Source organism: Phasianus colchicus, chromosome Z (assembly GCF_987193195.1).
Source record: "Phasianus colchicus chromosome Z, bPhaCol1.hap1.1, whole genome shotgun sequence".
Lineage (NCBI taxonomy): Eukaryota > Metazoa > Chordata > Aves > Galliformes > Phasianidae > Phasianus > Phasianus colchicus.
In genome coordinates, this window is record NC_143476.1 from 15772981 (window position 1) to 15793005 (window position 20025).

Sequence of the window (20025 nt, forward strand, 5' to 3'; positions counted from 1 at the left end):
TGCATACAATATTCCCCATCCTGTGGGCCTCTCTCAAAATGTCCAGAGAACTAACAATGATTCAGGCCTCGTCCACCAACATACTGGCTTAGGAGCATCAGTGCATTGGATTTCTGAATGCCAGCACCAGCCTAACTTAAATCACTGCAACACCCACCTGGTTCCCTGCAAAGTTGACCTGCCACCAGCTCTTCAGTGCCTTCCCACAACACGTAACTCAGAAAACAGATTTGTTTCTCTCAAGGCTTCAGGAGGCACACACCTGATGTCCCTATCCTTTCACATCATCCACCAAGGAAAGTGCCCCAAAAGGGTTTGCCTTTTCACAAGGCAGGAGCAACCTGCCTTTCTCAGCCTCTTCCACTAGATGACTTTATCTCCTCCCACATGCACGGTGGTTTTGTTGGAGCAGGGACAAGGCAATTCCCAGTCCTTTTGCCCACCAGAAGTCTGCCAGTTGGAGTGAGCCTTTGTGATCTGCCAGCACAATCCAGCAGCAGCACTGGCCAATCCTGCTCTAGCCTCAGGTGTAGAGCATAACACTGCATGGGCTGCCACAGGGAAAGTTACCTCTGTCCCACACAGATCCAGTACAACACTCTAGTCCTTCTCTTAATTGCCCCTGTACGCTACCCGTAATACAGTCATATGTAAACAGGTACCTTATTACTGTACAGAGTTTACAGTAACCCTAGAGCAGCTAGATTTTGGTAGCAGGGGGTTTCTGTGAGCAGAACTAGCAGCTGCCCCATGTCAGATCAGAGCCAGCCCCAGAGCTGAGCCATGACTGGTCCTGGGTGTGCTCTGAGGGGGGAAAATTACAGAGAAGGAAAACTGCTGCACAACAGCAGGTAGGAGAGAGTGAAAAATCTAAGAGAAACAGCCCCAGAGGTACCAAGGTCAGTGCAGGAGGTGCTCCAGGCCCTGAACAAGCCTATGGTGGAGCAGTGCTTGAGGAGCTGCAGCCTGGGGGAAGGCTACACAGGATAAGTTCAGGCAGGATGGCATCCCATGGGAGGAACCCCACGTGGAGCAGGAGCAGGGAGCAACCATGGAGGAGTGGTAGAGACAAAGAAGCCTCCATTCTCTATTCACGTGACTTGCTTGTGGGAAGGAGGAAGAAGAATTGAAACCAATACTGAAGTTGAGTCTGGGAAGAATAAGGCACAAGAAAAGGATTTTTAGTTTCAGTTTTCACTGCCTTACTCTCTTACTAATTAGAAAAAAGTTAATGTTGCGTAAGTTAAGTCTGTTCTACCTAAGCTCCAAAAATCAGCATTCTACACACCTTTAAGAAGGATCATGCAGTACCACCGAAAATAAGTAACAGCCAGCGATACTACAGTTTTACAGCAGCTAGCACATATGGATGTCAGATATGACATTTCCCCTACCCAGGTTCTTCCTGCATCTTTCCCTTTTCTATTGCTTTGCCACCTTAATTTCCTCAGCAATTGGATTCTCAGCATTTATACGTAAGTTCATGCGGTCAATAAAGATCAATTTCTTCTTCAGAAGATCACAGGAGGGCAAAAGGAAAGGAGGGAAAAAGCCACATAGTGACACCTGCCTGTGATCCCTTTCCTGTCTTCTGGAAGATTGTCCTATGCTGCATTTTACCCAACAGGTAGTCAGGCTCTATGTAAAACTCTCAGACGTAACAGTGGCATAGGTAACACAGAGCAGTCCTGGGTGAGGACTTTATGAACTCCACAGGACAGTAACAGGACAAGACACCTCAAAAAAAGCACGCCAAGAGCTCTGATAACTTAGTGCAAATATACTTACTCCATATTTCCTTCCAGACTTACGTGCCCTGTAACAATGCAGGATACACTAGATTACGTGCAGCATTTCATCGTTAAGTTTCCACATATTTGCGGCAAACAAGACTGGACGCCAACTCACCCTCTACTCTTAGATATCAAACCGAGAGACTGACACAGCCGGTGAACAAAGGCTCTTTCGGTAGAAGTAAAAGACGAAGGAAATGCCATCTCTGCAAAGACAACGAAGAAAACGAACGCGTGCTACACCGCAGTATCTCGAAGTCGCGAGCCCCCCGCCCCCCTCGCGCTTGCGGCCCCCCGCCGCAGGACGGGGCGAGTCGAGACATCGCACCCGCGCAGACGCAAAGCAGCGCTGCCGCCCGCAGGCCCGGGCCTCGGGCAGCCGTAGAAACCCCACCTTGATCATCGCTGTACCAGAACCGCTCCAGCGCCAGGTTCACCGCGATCTCCAGTTCCTCGGAGACGCGGGCATCCGCCAACGTCTTGCCGCGGCCCGAGGCGGAGGAGGAAGCGGCGGAGCGGGCAGACGCGGCGGCAGACGCGGAGGCAGAGGCGTCCCCTGCGGCCCCGTCGTGCTGCTGCGGGGAGGCGCTGCTGGGGGAGGACATGGCCCGCTGCGGAGCGAACGACCTAGGGAGTCACGGGGAACTGACACGACACAACCCCCGGCGACGACCACAGAACAACCGGCATCCAAGCCGCCGGCAACAGCCAAAGCAACGGCTAAAGCAGCGCCTGCGCGGCCGGGCTCGGGCAGCGTCGTTACGTCAGCGCGTGAGGCGGGCGCCACGGCTCCTCATTCGCGCCCCGCCTCTCGCCCGCAGCCCGGCGTGGGAGTCGGGCCGTGTCTGGTCTGCAGCGTAGCGAAGGCTCTTTGCCGGCGGGAGCCGGTCGCTTTGTCTTTTTTCGCTCCCTGAAGAGCGTGGTCGTGGAAAGGCCGCGCACGGCTGCCGGTGGCTTTTGTGTCGGCCCTTCGTGGCGCTAACCTAGCGCTAGCACTGGAAGCTTTTTACAGAAGGGGCGGAATCACTGAAATGTCCCTTCTGGAGTAAAGGGGCGGTGGTCTGAGGTGCGAGAGCTTTATTGCTATTACTGTCGGCACTGATACTTCACTGAGGCTGGGCAGTGTAACCCACCTTGCTAAACTGGGAAAGAGAACAAAAGAAGTCCTTGCCGGTGTCTTGAATACAGTTAAAAGTGCCCATGCAGGCATCATGTGAAGATGCCTAAGTATTGGTGAGAGGTCAGAATCATAGAATTCTAGAATCAAAGTGTAACCCCAGTTGGAAGGAACCTGTAAGGATTACCAGGGTTAACTCCTCACTCCACACTGGACCACCCAAAATTCAAAGCCTATGTCTGATTACATGGATCAAACACTCTCTGAACTCTGGCAGCTAAAGGCAATGCCTGCTGTCCCGGGCAGCCTGTTCCATGTCCACTGCCCTAACCTCTCCCTAACATAGAATCATCGAATCACAATGTTGGAAAGGACCTACAAGATCATCTAGCCCAACCGCCCTCCCATTACCATTGCTACCACAAGCTACTAAACCAGATCTTGTAGCTCCTCATCCAGATGCCTCTTGAACACTGCCAGGGACGGCGACTCCACCACCTACCTAGGCAGCCATTCTAGTGGCTCTGAGAGAAAAAGTTTCTCCTTATGCCTAATCTAAACCTCCTGTGGTGCAACTTGTGGCCATTTCCTCGGGTCCCCTTTGTTGCCTGGGGGAAAGACCAAACCCCTCCTCATCACAACCTCCCTTCAGGAAGTTGAGGAGTGCAATGAGGTCTTACCTGAGCCTCCTCTTCTCCAGACTGAACAATCCCAGCTCCCTCAGCCGCTCCTCATAGGACTTCTGCTCCCAGCAACCAGTTTCGTTGCCCTTCTCTGGACATATCACAGAATCACAGAATTGCCAGGGTTGGAAGGGACCTCAAGGATCATGAATCTCCAACCCCCCTGCCACATGCAGGGCCACCACCCATCCCACCTAATGCTAGACCAGGCTGCTCAGGGCCCCATACAACCTGGCCTTGGAACACCTCCAGGGATGAAGCATCCACAACCTCTCTGGGGAGCCTGTTCCAGCACCTCACCACTCTCTCTGTAAAGAACTTCCCCCTAACATACAACCTAAATCTTCCCTCCTTCAACTTCAAACCATTTCCCCCCTGTTATCTACCCTTTCAAAGAGTTGACTCCCCTCCTCTTTATAGGCTCCCTTTAGGTACTGAAAGGCTGCAATGAGGTCACCTCACAGCCTTCTCCTCTCCAGTAGGAACAAGCCCAGCTCCCTCAGCCTGTCTTCATAGGGAAGGTGCTCCAGTCCCCTGATCATCTTTGTGGGTCTCCTCTGGACCCTCTCCAACAGTTCCCTGTCCTTCTTGTACTGGGGGCACCAGACCTGGACACAGTACTGCAGATGGGGCCTCACAAGTGCAGAGTAGAGGGGGACAATCACCTCCCTGTCCCTGCTGGCCACCCCTCTTTTGATGCAGCCCAGGATACCATTTGCCTTCCGAGCCGCAAGTGCACACTGCTGGCTCATATTTTGTTTTTCATCTATCAAGACCCCCAGGTCCTTCTCCAGAGGGTTTCTCTCAAGGACTGCTCCTTCCAGTCTGTAGGGATGCCTGGGATTCCTCCGGCCCAAGTGCAAAACTCTGCACTTTGCCGTGTTGAACCTCATCAGGTTCACCTGGGCCCACCTTTCTAGTCTCTCGAGGTCCCTCTGAATGGCATCCCTTCCTTTAACCGTGTCGACCGCACCACTCAGCTTGGTGTCATCAGCAAACTTGCTGAGGGTGCACTCAATTCCATCATCGATGTCATTGATAAAGATGTTAAAGAGCACCGGTCCCAAGACAGACTCCTGGGGGACGCCACTTGTTACCGGCCTCCACCTGGACATGGAGCCATTGATGACCACCCTCTGTCTGTGGCCTTTCAACCAGTTTCTTATCCATCGAGTGGTCCACCCATCAAATCCACATCCCTCCAGTTTGGAGATAAGGATGTGGTGGGGGGACCATGTCAAAGGCCTTGCTCAAGTCCAGGTAAATGACATTGGTCACCTTTCCCTTGTCCACTGATGCCGTCACTCCATCACAGAAGTCCACCAGATTGGTTAAGCATGGTCTTCCCATGGTAAAGCTGTGCTGGCTGTCTTGGATCACACGCTCATTCCTCATGTCATCAAGCATGTCATCCAGGATGATCTGTTCCATGATCTTTCCAGGCACAGAGGAGAGACACACCAGCCTGTAGTTCCCCGGGTCCTCCTTGCTCCCTTTCTTGTAAATGGACACGTTCCAGGGCCTCAAGATCTTTCTTGCAGTGAGGGTCCCAAAACTGAACACAATACTCAAGATGCAGGCTCACCAGTCCTGAGTACTGGAGGATGATGACCTCTCTGCTCCTGCTGGCCACACTATTTCTAATGCAGGCCAAAATGCCATTGGCCCTCTTGGCCATGTTCACTGTAGGCTCATGTTCAGCCAAGCATCAACCAACACCCCCAGGTCCCTTTCCTCTTCACAATCATCCAGCCATTCTACCCCAAGCCTATTGCGCTGCATGGGGTTACTGTGGCCAAAGTGTAGGATCCAGCACTTGGCCTTGTTGAATCTCATCCCAATGACCTCAGCCCAGCAATCCAGCTTATCTAGATCCCTCTGAAGGACCTCCCTACCCTCAGGCAGATTGACACTACCTCCCTACTTGGTGCCATCTGCAAACTTACTGAGACTACACTCAATCCCCTCATCTAGGTCATCAATAAAGATATTGAACAAGATGGGCCCCAGTACTGACCCCTGGGGGAGACCACTTGAAACAGGTCACCAGCTGGACTTAACTCCATTAACCACTACTCACTGGGCATGACCCTCTAGCCAGTTCCTTGCCCAAAGAGGGGTATACTTGTCCAGGCCCACAGCAGCCAGTATCCCCAGGAGAGTACTGTGGGAGACTGTGTCAAAGGCTTTGCTGAAGTCTAGGTAGACAACATCTTCAGCCTTTCCTTTGTCTTACAGGCTGATCATCCAGTTGTAGAAGGAATTGAGATTGGTCAAGCACGACCCGCCTTTCATGAACCCATGCTGGCTGGGCCTGATCCCCTGGATGCCACACACACCTTGTGTGATCTCACCCAAAATGATTTGCTCCATAACTTCCCCTGGTACTGAGGTTAGGCTGACAGGCCTGTAGTTCCCCGGATCCTCCTTATGGCCCTTCTTGTAGTCAATCCTCTGGGACCTCTCCAGATAATCAGGGGTGCTGGTAGATGGTGGAGAGTGGCTCTGCAATCACCCCCACCAACTCCCTCAGCACCCTAGAGTGGAGACCCATCCAGTCCCATGGACTTGTGACAGTCCAGATGGAGGAGGATCTCTCTAATGGTCTCCACCTGAATCACTGGGGGTGTATTCTACATAGCATCCCAAATTCCAGATCAGGGCGTAAAATGCCCTGAGGATAACTGATCTACCTATTAAAGGCAGATGTAAAGAAGGCATTGAGGACCTCAGCCTTCTCAAGATCCTTCCCGCCCCTCCCCTGACACAGCTCCATGCTGTTCCCTCGGGCCCTATCACTGTCACAAAAAGCAAAGCTCAGCGCTACCCCTCCACTCCATGTGAGGAGCTGCAGCCACCATCAGGCTCCTCTCAGCTCCTCTGCTCTGGGCTGAACAAAACAGGGGACTTCAGCTGCTCCCAAAATACATCTTTCCTTTCAGACTTTTACCATTTTTGTAGCACTCCTTTGGATTCTCTCTAAAAGTCTTGGTCCTTATATTGTGGCATCCATATGTGCACTCGATGCTCAAGGTAAGACTGTACCAGTGCAGCGTAGAGTGGGACTATCTTTTCTCTCAGCTGGCTTGTAATGACACACATGCCTGATGCACCCTAGCATGCAGCTGACATACCGGCCGGCAGGGCACACTGTTGAATCATGTTCAAGTTGCTGTCAACATAAACCCCAGATCCTTTTCAGTGTGGCTGCTCCCCAGTCTGTACATAGCGCCAGGATTGCCACATCCCAGGTACAGAATCTGGCACTTGTTCTTGTTAAATTTCAGACAGTTGATGATTTCCCAGCTCTCTAATTTGTCTAGATCTCTCTACAAAGCCTCTCCACCCTCAACAGAGTCAACAGCTTCTCATTCATTATTATCAGCAAACTTGCTTAGAACACCTCCTAGTCATAGAACCACAGAATCATAGAATAATTTGGGTGAGAAGCGACATTCAAGATCATCTAGTTCCAACTCCTCTTGCTACAGACAAAGACACCTACCTCTACACCAGGTCGCTCAAAGTTTCATCCAGCCTGGCCTTGAATGCTTCCAGGGAGGGGGCATTCACAACTACTCTGGGCAACCCGTTTCAGTGTCTCACCACCCTCACAGTAAAGAATTTCTTCCTAATAAGAAGGAATGTTCTAAATCTACCCTCTTCCAGTTTAAAACCATTTTTCTTGTCCTATCACTACACACCCATATAAAAAGTCCCTCCCCAGCTTTCCTGTATGCCCTGTTCAGATACTAGAAGACCACTGCTCTCTTCTGCTCTCTAGCCTGAAGAGCCTGTGCAGTCCAGCCTCTCCATGATTTACAGTGCCACTCCTGCTCCTCTTCTGTCCTGCCTGTCTCTTCCGAAAAGGCTGACTCCTCCCACCAGATTTCACATACTTCAATGACATCATACATCCGGGGACTGAGACAAGGCTTCTAGCTATTCTTGCTTGTTCCACATGCTGCATGCATGGGTGTTGAAGCACTTCAGATGTGCTTCATTGTACCCAGCAACTTGTGGAGCAGACTGAAGTATCTCACTAGCATACTGTCCCTCTCATTCTGGTGAGCTGTCCCATAGTTTGTAACTACATGACCAGGTTTTATCCCTGTCTCTTTTCAAATCTACTTTTAAGCCCTCTTGATCAGTCCTGCTAACTCCAATGCAAAAGTCCTTTTCCTTTTCTGAGAAAGGTGCACCTAGCGGGCACCAGCAGGCCTGATGTCATGTAGACCTTCCCATGACCAAGAAACCCATGAGTTGTTCCATCAAATTCATCTCTGTCCAGCTAAGGAATAAGGATATTTTGTGGGACCTAGTCAAAGGCTTTGCAGAAGACCAAGTAAATTACATCAGTTATTCTTCCTTTCTCCATTGTAGATGGCTACCAGATTGGTCAGGTATTGATCTGCCATTGGTGAAGCCATGCTGCCTGTCTCAGAATAACTCCTTGTCTTGCATACGCCTTGACATAGCTTCCATGAGGATCTGTTTCTGTGATCTTCCCAGGGACAGAAGTGATGCTCACTAGCCTGTTGTTTCCTGGGCCTTCCTTTCTACCCTCTCTAAAAATGTTTCTCTTTTTCTACTCATCAGGGTCTTCACCTGACAGCCATGACTTTTCTAAAAGACCTGGACACAGCTAACCCCTATTGGTCTTTCCTTCCATTGCTAAGCAATGGGGAAAAAAAAGCAGGAGGAGATGGAAACAATGGTGCAACAAGAAAGCTATGACCTAAAATGCTATCAAAAAAACAAAGTGCAATTATAATCATAAACTGAACATTACAACTGTGAGCTACTACAACCTTTTTAGAAGGGACAGCAAGGGCAAAAGGGGTGAGGGAGTGTTAAGAAGTAGATAGATTGTGGAGAGCTGCCTCTGAGAAAGAGCCACAAGCAGGCGAAGAACCTGTAGGTAAAAAGTAGAGAAATAAATCCCTTCCTGGCGGTGGCGGCGGCGTCCGCATGGCCAAGGGAAGAACCCTGCCGCCCCGCTGAGTGGGAATGCGCCTCCAGATGATGGCCGAGCCCCCCTCAGCAGCATGTCGGCGTCCCTTGGGGCACGGCCCCGGTCCTGTCGCATCCATGCTGCTGGCCTTGCTGCTGCGTCTTGCATACATGGTGGGGAGACAGCGGCCCGGGGCCCTTTCTCACATTTTATTTATTAGAAAGGGAGCAAGGAGGACCCGGGGAACTACAGGCTGGTGTGTCTCTCCTCTGTGCCTGGAAAGATCATGGAACAGATCATCCTGGATGACATGCTTGATGACATGAGGAATGAGCGTGTGATCCAAGACAGCCAGCACAGCTTTACCATGGGAAGACCATGCTTAACCAATCTGGTGGACTTCTGTGATGGAGTGACGGCATCAGTGGACAAGGGAAAGGTGACCAATGTCATTTACCTGGACTTGAGCAAGGCCTTTGACATGGTCCCCCCACCACATCCTTATCTCCAAACTGGAGGGATGTGGATTTGATGGGTGGACCACTCGATGGATAAGAAACTGGTTGAAAGGCCACAGACAGAGGGTGGTCATCAATGGCTCCATGTCCAGGTGGAGGCCGGTAACAAGTGGCGTCCCCCAGGAGTCTGTCTTGGGACCGGTGCTCTTTAACATCTTTATCAATGACATCGATGATGGAATTGAGTGCACCCTCAGCAAGTTTGCTGATGACACCAAGCTGAGTGGTGCGGTCGACACGGTTAAAGGAAGGGATGCCATTCAGAGGGACCTCGAGAGACTAGAAAGGTGGGCCCAGGTGAACCTGATGAGGTTCAACACGGCAAAGTGCAGAGTTTTGCACTTGGGCCGGAGGAATCCCAGGCATCCCTACAGACTGGAAGGAGCAGTCCTTGAGAGAAACCCTCTGGAGAAGGACCTGGGGGTCTTGATAGATGAAAAACATAATGTGAGCCAGCAGTGTGCTCTTGCAACTCAGAAAGCAAATAGTATCCTGGGCTTCATCAGAAGAGGAATGGCCAGCAGGGACAGGGAGGTGATTGTTCCCCTCTACTCTGCACTTGTGAGGCCCCATCTGCAGTACTGTGTCCAGGTCTGGCGCCCCCAGTACGAGAAGGACAGGGAGCTGTTGGAGACGGTCCAGAGGAGACCCACAAAGATGATCAGGGGACTGGAGCACCTTCCCTATGAAGACAGGCTGAGGGAGCTGGGCTTGTTCCTACTGGAGAGGAGAAGGCTGTGAGGTGACCTCATTGCAGCCTTTCAGTACCTAAAGGGAGCCTATAAAGAGGAGGGGAGTCAACTCTTTGAAAGGGTAAATAACAGGGGGGAAATGGTTTGAAGTTGAAGGAGGGAAGATTTAGGTTGGATGTCAGGGGGAAGTTCTTTACAGAGAGAGTGGTGAGGTGCTGGAACAGGCTCCCCAGAGAGGTTGTGGATGCTTCATCCCTGGAGGTGTTCCAAGGCCAGGTTGTATGGGGCCCTGAGCAGCCTGGTCTAGCATTAGGTGGGATGGGTGGTGGCCCTGCATGTGGCAGGGAGGGGTTGGAGATTCATGATCCTTGAGGTCCCTTCCAACCTGGGCCATTCTGTGATTCTGTGATTCTGTCATTTTAAGGTGTGCAGCCTGAATTCATAGCTATTGTAGTTATGTTGGTAGTGTTATACTAGAGGTTAATTTGTCTCCATGTTTTTAAGACCTGAATTCATAAAATGTTAGTGAAATAAAGGGAAGCTTAACTCAGCAAAGTAGTAGTGTCTCAACTTAACACATTGCAAAGATGAGTCTGGTGCTGGTGCACTGAACATGATTTGAACTATCTGCTTGTTTTAGATATTCAGTACAAATATGCCTAAAAAAATGCAGGCAATAAACAAGTCATTGTCCCCAGAACTCTGACAAAACAAACAGAACAAACTGGAGACAGGATTTTGGTAACAAAATGTACTGAACACTGTAGACTACAGCGAAGTAGGAGAAAAATTTTATTGATGGTTGATCATATCTAGTGCTGCTGACTTGTTGATTGCAGTCTGCACTGAACATACATAAACAAATTGAAAACAGAACTGTGTCTTAAGTTCAAACCCTGTGCAGACTGGAATCTTCCACAAAAACAGCAAATATGCTTTTGAAAACACCAAATGTGTTTGTGAACCATGCTGAGGCTGCCCTCCAGCTCTGGCCTGCGTGCAAGCAGCATCTGGGCAGGATGAGCAGGACATACTCTCTGGAGCCCAAAGTACTCAAACATGTCTGTGTCAGTGTCTCACAGGGTGTGCCTGGCATTCTGCCTAGGGCCAGATTGTAGAAGCATGTGGTAAAATGCATCATGCCTACTGGAGCTCAAGGGGCTGATTTTTCACAGCAGTAGCAGGATGTAGCATGCAGAGTACATTCTCAGAAAGCTGCTTCCCTTCATTAATGAACATGTGCATCAACATGCGCATCAACAGGACTAGAAAAACTATAATATGGAGTTTAACAATCCTGGGTTTTATCTGGTTTTCAGTGAGAATTTGACATGTGTTTTCTTAAAATTAGCTTCAATAAATCATCATGAATTTTGAAGTCAGAAATTCATTGAATACAGCTGCCAGTCAAGAAGTAGTTAAAACAGAGGAATTAAATAAGTAGCAAAGCAAACAAGCTGACCATAACTAACAAACCAAAGGGATTCTTGGGGGGGGGAATGGGGGAAGGGGGAGAGGGGAGAAAAAAAAAGAAAGAAAGAAAAAAAAAAGAAAGATTAATTTGGTATGAATACTTGTATGTTACTTATTTTATGTATGCATAATGTTTCATCTGCTTTGCCGTATAAGCGAAAGAGCCCAGTGCCACATAGATATTGCCATTGTTTTCACCTCTGTAGTTTATAGATTGTATAGGCAAGGAGACATTATAACTACTAAGTGTAGTTTTGACAGTCTCCCTTCCCTTTAGAAGTAATCCATCATTTTGTCATACTTGCTTCTTGGTGAATATTACTCACTGAGTAATGTGATCCAAGACATAGAACCACTTTCCCATTATATTTTCTCCTCTCGGGTTCGTAAGAAAAGATCTTTACAGAAAAGTTTGTGCCTATAAGCAAAGGAAATACTCATCTACATTCAGGTAGCTTTTCATCCAGTTTGGAGTTCTAGCTCAAGCTTAGGCCAATATTAAATGTAGACACAAAACTTTTTAAAATTAAATTCTGCCTACATTCTTAAACATATTAGTCTGTGAGAATCCTTCTTTGTTTTTTTGACTCGAAGCTTGCTTCCTGAGGTATTTCTTGTGGTAGGACTCTGATTGATTTATTGAGGAGGCAAGTGGTGGGTGCTACCGCGTGACCATTGACATCACTTTGTGGACATTTGAAAACCCCTTCCTCCAGTGCTGCTTGCCTCCAGAAGAGAGTACTTAGGAGTGTTTACTGGCAGAAGATCTGTCCTGTGACTAAATAGCTCCAGCTTGGTATGGGAAAGCTGGGGAATTATACCTTCGTGTCCTGTGAAAAACAGGATGCAGCTGGACATCCCTGCTCCCTCTTATCTGCTGGCAAGGCCTGGAAGATGGGAACAAAGGAGTTTCTGCTGAGATCCCAGAGTCAGAAGCTGCCACTACAAGGAGAGCCAACTCAACCACTTTGGATTTGAGCTGTTACTCCAAAAACAGCTGACTTGACCACTTTGGAACCATTGAAAAGTGGCCATCATCACCATGGTCACTGTCATCGTCAACAGAACAGCAATGCCGACGACTGAAGATCAGTGGCTGAACTATGAACCATGCTGGATCCATGGTGGTGACTATCTCCCTCGTGCTTCCTATAAAGCAGCAGGGCTTTATGCTAAAATCTCTCTGCATGCTCAGACACAATTATGCCTTCTTATATTGCTCTCCTCAGAAGCACTTCAGTTATGTAGCAGTATTTGCTGTCTTGTTTTTATTTTGCTGAACATCCTCTCTATTCAACTTTGAAACAAAGTTACTGCTCACACACTATATGTGTGTTTTGTGTCAAAGTTGGCTTCAAAATAGGTACAGTCTTTCTCTGTTACGTTTAAAAGAAAATATTAGTGGTTAGTATTGTAAGACTAACTTCTTCCATCTCTCTTGAAAAAATGATGCTAGGATTGATGATGATGTAGTATCAGCCTATAAGCTCAAGTCAGTGAAAGAGAAAAGGATCTATATACCTTTAGTTCCTTTATTAGAAAAATGGCATATTGTTACATTTCTATTTTAAGCATAATAAATTTGTAACCAGGTGGATATTGGCTGTTACCGTAATTAATGGTCTCATTTAAAATGAGTTATTTTGTTATAGATATTTAGGGCAGTAGGCCTAATATGAAATTGTTATCAGAGGTGTTTGTTTAAGAAGTGATTTATGAAATTTGACCTCTGATGCTCTGCTGCACAAAATGGTATGCACTGAAAATCCTTTATAATTTCTATTGTTCTATTGCTGGAGAGGAGCTATGCCTCCTCTCCATCTGTGTTACAGCATTAGGTTTACATGTCAAGCTGATCCACGTCAGAGCAGAGCCAGCTCCAGCTTCTCCAAGAGGGACCCATTGCCACCAGAGCTAAGCCATGGATAATACTGGGTGTGCTCTGGGAGAGCAGATTTATGAGAGGGAAAACTCCTGCACAACAGCAACTGTGAGATATGGGTGAGAAGCGGCCCTGCAGGCACCCAGGTCAGTGCAGAAGGAGGACAGGAGGAGCTCCAGGCACAGAGCAGAATCTCCCTGTAGCGCAGGAGAGGTTCCTGGAGGAGCAGGCTGTCCCCCTTCAGCTCATGGGCACATCTCCCCATGCAGCCAATGAGAAGCCCACCAATAGTGCATTAGGGGATGAGTCCAGGAGGATGTACAGCCCATGGGCACTGTATGGAGCACATCTCCCCATGCAGCCACAGAGGAGTCCACCAATAGTGCATTAGGGAGTGAGGCCAGAAGGACGCACCAGCAGGAGCAGTCCAGGTCAGAGCTGCACCCCTTGGGGAGCAGCTTGTGGTGAGGCAAGGGGGCTGGTGGAGATGCCACCCATGGGGACACGTGTGGAGCAGTGCCTGAAGGGTGGGCCCTGTGCTACAGAGCCATGTTGGAGTGGTGGTGGGAGAGCTGCAGCCTGTGAGAAGCCCATGCAGAATCAGTTTGGGGGGGCTGGCATCCTGTGGGAAGGACCCACGTGGAGCAGAGGCAGAGAGTGACCATGGAGTAGCGACAGAAACAAAGCACTATGGGCTGACCACAGCCCCCGTTCCCTATTCCCCTGCACTACTCACTCCAAGAAAAGATAGAAGAACTGAGACTGAAATTGAAGCTAAGCTTGGGAAGAATAGGGTGTGGAGAAGAGATCTTTAGTTTGATTTCAGTTCTCACTGACTTACTCTCTTATTAATTGGCAACTAAACTCATCCCCATGTTGAGCCTGTTTTGCTCATGATGTTACCATCATTAGTGAATGATCTATTTGTTCTTATCTCAAACCACAAGTGTTTTCACAGTATTTTCTCTCCCTGTCTTTTAGAGGAGTCCACATGGGAAGGTGGCATGCAGGGTACCTGGTGACCTCCAAGTTAAACCCATCGTGATTACTCCTTGTACAAGGTACTGATACATTTCTTTTTCATCTGCCCTTATTCTCTGTAATTTTTACTTATTTATATTTATTTTTAAAAATACTAAGGGGGAAAGTCTATCAGTTAAATCAATGGCCTGTCAGTCTGCACATAGATAAATATTTATTTCCATCCACCTGCTTCTAGTCTCTCCTGAAATAATGTTTGACATTCTTTACGAGTTTTCACTAAAACTGAAAGAAGGGGTGAAAATCTCAGATGCCAAATTCCACCAAGTTTAATGAAAATAGGCATCGGAGTGTGAGGTAGATATCCTATTAGTATTCAGTTGAATAGGAAGCCTGTATCTTGAACTCAGTCTGTAGTAGATAATGGAGAGACTTATAAAAACATAGATCAAGGAGAAATTTTAATCAAAGTATGTGTCTGGTAGACTCTTAAAAATGCAACTAATCATGCACCTCTCTAACTGATTCATGGAAACAATGTTTTTATTCATTGCCATACTTTTACATGTTACTTTTTTTTTTTTTTCTGTGCTCTCATTCACTGCCAAAACATCATCACAAGTGGTTTGAGGCCAAGAATTGCGGGAGACTTCAGAGGCAGGGTAATATCATCTGGTGACATTCAAGATTATTGGCTTTTGTGTAAACAAGAAGGTGACAAGCCTTTGCAATCTTTGTCCTTGAAGTTGCTCACTCAACCACTTACATGTAATAGCATCGAATGATTTAGTTCACCTTATACACGCACAGAAACTGTATCTGCCTGCCAAAACTAAATTGCTGTTCTGACTCAAGACCTGGGAACCACAAGAGTTCCAGAAACAATCCTTATGTGTTTCTTGTTCATCTCTTTTTTTCTGAATCATCTGGCTTCAGTTAAGTTTCATTTCATTTAGGTTCCAAAACATTAATTTATCTTGATTTTATTTTTTCTCAATAAAATACAACAACAGTATGTATGTAGAAAGTAAAATTCCACTTTTCTATTCAGTATACTGAAGAATTAGCATTGACCTCAGCTTGTACATCTGCACTGACTGGAGGCATAAAAGAAGGTATTATCATAGAAAGCAGTGGAGTTGTATTAACATGATGCCACATTTGAACTAACTCAGGCCATGACAAGATTCAGTGCTACAGTGACACAGCTTCTGTTTCAAGAGCTAAAAACACTCAGTTCCTAACAAACAGATTTTTACAGTCTGAAGGGTATATATAGTAAAACACATGCCAACCAATCAACAAAAAAAAATGTTCAGAGTTTCTCTACACAGAAAGAAAAGTTGTAATAATTACGTAATTATTATTATTATTTTTTTATCTTAGGTAAGTCACTCTGAACCACAAATATATTCTATGAACCTGTAGCAAGCAGGCTTCTTTCTCCAATTAATATGTTGAACTGTTTATCAACATCTCCTATTTTGATTTATGGAGAAAATTCTGTGTTCAACCACATTTTGTTTGTTATACTGTCCCCAAGATCTGGGAATAAAACTCACTAACCTGAATGACAGGTTAGAAAGCTGACATAGCAACCCTAGGTGCACAGATCACTCTTCCTAGTATGCATACATGTAATTGAAAGCACACAGATTTTACACATTCATTGTGTGAATATTCATACAATTACTGTAAAGTGCCCACCTATTCTGAGAACTGATATATGTATTAAAATCAAATACTAAGCATGTGATGTATTAATATAGGGTTTTGTAAGAGGTCTTTGGTGGTCATGAGGTTCCACAGAGTGGTGCTCTGGCCCAAAGATCACATGCTACCTGTAGTTCAGGTCCCATATTCGGTCAATAAATGTATTTCTCTCAATCTTTCCTTGTAGGGTAAGTGCTCCAGTGCTTTTGATAATTTCTGTGGCCCTCCAATAGACCTTTTCTAGGAAGTCTACACATTTCTTGTACTGGGGACCTTAGAACTGGATAGAGGTGGGGTGGAATCTCCTCCCTTGACCTGCTGGCTATACTTCTTTTTATAAAGCCTAGGATACACTTGACTTTTTGGGCTGCAAGCATACATTGCTGGGTTATGTTCAGTTTTTCATCTGCTAGTACCCTTGAGTCCTTGTCAGGGCTGATCTCAATCAACTCATCTCCTAGCCTGTATTCATGCATGCAGTTCCCTTTATCCACATGCAGGACCACACACTTGTCTTGCTGAACTTCATGAAGTTCATATTCTCCCACATCTCGAGCCTGTCCTTCCTTCTCAATGGCATCCCTTCCCTCCAGAGTGTTAAACAATCACACAGCTTGGTGTTATTAGCAAACATTCTGAGGGTGCATTCAATTCAGACAACGTGAAAATGGCTGGGATAACTTCTTATGAAGGTGAAAAGTAGACTGAAATATGAAAGATTTCAGGTGGGTTGGTCATGTACTTGTATCTCTGTTGCAATTAGAATTCAGTGGAACTGTTAGAAAAAACTGTAATTAAACTAAATAATCATTTGCTGCAAAACAGTTTCACTGAAAAATTTGACCAAAATTATACTTGAGTTGCAGAAATTTTCTGGAGGACTGAACATGCTTAACTATTGCAGCCATCAGCAGGCTGCAGAAAGAAGATGTTAACAAGGTTACATCATAGTATTAATTTACAAAAAAAAATTAAAAAAAAAATAAGGCATTTATCTTAAAAAGTATAACCACTTTTTAAAATCAGAGTAGCGTTTTAATAATAAAGATAGGGATTCAAACATAAACTTCTATGAAAACAGTGGAAATTTACAGTATCTTTTTTTACACAAGAGAACTACAGGATATACCTGCTCTGCCATGTATACAAACCCAAATTGTGGAACCACCTGCAAGATCCAGAACTAGCAAATGGTATTTAGGACAGTATTTTAGGACATTCTTGGAAAAAGTGGCAAGCTTGTTCTCATTTACATTCATTGTAAATTCAGCAAAACAAAGTTCTTCAAATAAGAAAAGTGTTTCAAGGTGGTTGAGTATTATAAAAGAAATATAATTATTATAAAGAATAAGTAAGAGGCTTTTCAAAAACATAGCATTAATATGACATCTAAATGAAACTAGTTTCGCTTTTATATAAAATACCTCAGTTTTGCTTATCAAGTTCTGGAGCAGAAAAAACAATCATAGAAAAAAACTCATAATAATGTTATTTTTATTTGAAAATAATGTTCCATTGAATTTTCAACCAGCTCTGCTTGATGACAACCCACAGTAGAGGATGCATGAGAGTAATGTTTCCAGCTCAGTGGAGTCCAGTGTTTGAGGTGAGATAGATCCAAATGAAGTAGTGTGAGAAGTGTAATACACTGGCTCTAAACATGAGGCTTTTGATTAGAATTTAACTGGCAACTTCTTCATTAAACCACATCTCTGTTGGTACTAAAAGCACTTAGCTGTATATGTTCATGTTTCAAATAATACTTGCTTAAAATAACACTTATTTAAACCCACATTGCACCTCCGTTCTTTTTAATTTTGTTAATGTGAAGACTGATAAACAAAGATAGTATTTATGTGAAGACTGCTGAAATCAAGGATGATCTCTTCTTTGATACCACCAGATATTGGTTTCAATCCTTGTGTGGATCTAAAACTTCTGCCTGAATACCTAAGTAGTTGCAGCAATTTAAACAGCTAAACTCCTGATCTATGTTACAGTAGAAAAAGAAGTATGCATTTTTAAGTTGATAGATAATAGTTTATATTACTACTCCCTAATAATAATAATAATTTAAAAAAAAAAAAACTTTACTTATTGGTTATTGCTAGATACAGATTTTGCTAAGGTGCACAGATATCATCCACATCTTAGTAATGTGTAATATATATGTGTGAAGCCATGTTACAGAATTAACTGGTGACTGCATAAGTCACTGTACATATTTCAGACAGACCTAAATACCTGTAAACTACAGGTTTATTTTATTGTGTTCTCTTGGTGAAGTTATGTCAGGGTCTGAGGACTCAATCAGCTCTGCCTCACCCTCTCAGGATCCTGGATTTAATCAGGCCAGGCCCTACTTCATACCAGGACCACCAGCTCCTGCTCTAGCGAGGCTGCAGCTGGGCTGGGCTCCATCCAGCTCCACACTGTTCTGCCTGGCCATGGGGCCTGCCAAGCTGGGCTCACCCACTGGACCATGTCCTAACTGGGCCTTTGTGTGTGCAGCTCTGGTGCCACTAGCCACTCTGGTGCTGGCAAGGGTGATGAAATAGGCCCTGGCTACCAGGCCATCCCCTTCTCCCCTAAAGAGCACCAGCTCTTCCTTCCACAGGCCTCCCAGCTGTACCTCAGTTTGCCTGCAAAGATGTGTTGAGCTTCAAAGGCACTCAGACTCAACTCCAGAAGAATCAACTTGAGGTCTAGGCCAAGGGATGATGAACAGTTCAGTTAGCCAGTTCTTACATCATGAGTGTTCATTCATTTTTTTCTGCACCGTAAACGTCTATGAAAAAAACTGGTATTTCTGATGTGATATTATCATGTATTTTATATCACTGTGTGTATATAGGTGAAAACAATGATAAAGCATTGCTGGCATCTGTGGAATGGACAGAGCCATTGTGACACAGGAGCAGTTGTCTTCTGGGATGTTCTGCATGTGTGTGCAGACAACATATATAGGATAACATCTGTAAAATATTTGGCAAACCATGTGTCTACAAAATAGTTATATAGAACTTCTACAGAGAGTAGCAGTTTCAACAAATAAACAAAATGTTTGGACCATTAAATGGTTATCCTTAATTCATTGTTTTAAAACTGAATTGTCTTCTGAAATATTTGTAATATGTTCCTAGCACATTACTTTTACTGCTGTCTTGTAATTCAGTGTCTTTTCTTCATTTGGTAATGTACATCAAACAAAAAGAAATCAGAAACTGTAAAGGCTTTGACATCTCTGATCCAAGTGCACCAGATTTGTCACTATTGCACAGCACTTCCTGCTATATATTCATTTTTTCTGTCATCATTCTATGCTTCTCTGACTAATAAATAAATTGGTAATTCTTAAAAGTTCTGAGTTTATAAATGTGGCCTGAAATACTGCCACAGATTAATAAAAACATTAATAATAATAATAATAATAATAATAATAATAAAAAATACACAAGAAATCATAAAGCTGCTTGTCCTCCTTTTCCTATTGTCATTTGTTGGTTGAGACTAGGGCAGAATTTTGCAGTCCAGGGCCTAATTACCAAGTACATTCTTCCAGTTAAAAGGAAGAGGTTAGTTGCAATATTCCCTTCTTTCATTCCCCTGGAGGAGTATGAAAATGTACTGGACAGAATCTTGGTTGGATGTCTTGGTGCTCTGGTCATCCAGTAAGGCCCATGCTAGCAACAGAAACTGGAAAATTACAGAAGATGAGAGAATGTGAAAGTGATTGTACTTAAAAAGTAGTTTTAGCTAATAAAACACTACTCTTTGCCTTGCAATGATTTACTTGAAGTACAACATAATAACAAAGGAACTACTGCCCTAAGTCATTATACTTGAACTGTGTAAAAAGAGGAGTTTGACAATTCTGCATTCACAAGCTACTCTCAGTGTTTTGTAGAAGAAAGGGATGTCTTCGAAGACTGCAGCATTTGAAAGTATTAAAGCAAAACATGCCCTTAATAACAATAGTTGTTTTTCACATACACGAAAATAGGGTAGGAGAAGACCTAGCTGGCCTTATTAATCACAGGATAACAAAGTGAGAGATGTAATGCTACTGGGAAATAAGCAAATGCTGTTCCAGACTGCTTCAAAATAGCTATTTCCAGGAAGGATAAAAGACAACATCACCCTTGTACATAATGTTGATGCAGCAGTTCTTTGTAAGGGAAAAAAAAAAAAAAAAAAAAAAAAAAAGACTGATTAAAAC

General features: G+C 45.2%; 1 protein-coding gene and 1 long non-coding RNA gene across 4 annotated transcripts in view; one reads left to right on the forward strand and one right to left on the reverse strand.

Annotated features, from left to right (window-relative positions):
• YTHDC2 (YTH N6-methyladenosine RNA binding protein C2) overlaps positions 1 to 3719 on the reverse strand; it is a 37883-nt gene extending 34164 nt beyond the window's left edge. Inside the window, 2 exon segments of the mRNA XM_090131875.1 lie at positions 1909 to 1999; positions 2188 to 3719. Of these exon segments, the coding sequence (XP_089988001.1) occupies positions 1909 to 1999; positions 2188 to 2398 (302 nt within the window). The 5' untranslated portion in view covers positions 2399 to 3719.
• Positions 3720 to 11280: 7561 nt separating this feature from the next.
• Positions 11281 to 19116, forward strand: LOC116239725 (uncharacterized). Of its 3 annotated transcripts, XR_016461580.1 has the most exons (5): positions 11281 to 12357; positions 13030 to 13258; positions 14094 to 14173; positions 17338 to 17412; positions 18661 to 19116. It is a non-coding gene; the product is annotated as an uncharacterized LOC116239725 (long non-coding RNA). The 3 variants fall into 3 exon arrangements; XR_004169152.2 differs by lacking the exon at positions 13030 to 13258; XR_016461581.1 differs by lacking the exons at positions 13030 to 13258; positions 18661 to 19116 and adding an exon at positions 18424 to 18640.
• The last annotated feature ends 909 nt before the right edge of the window (positions 19117 to 20025 follow it).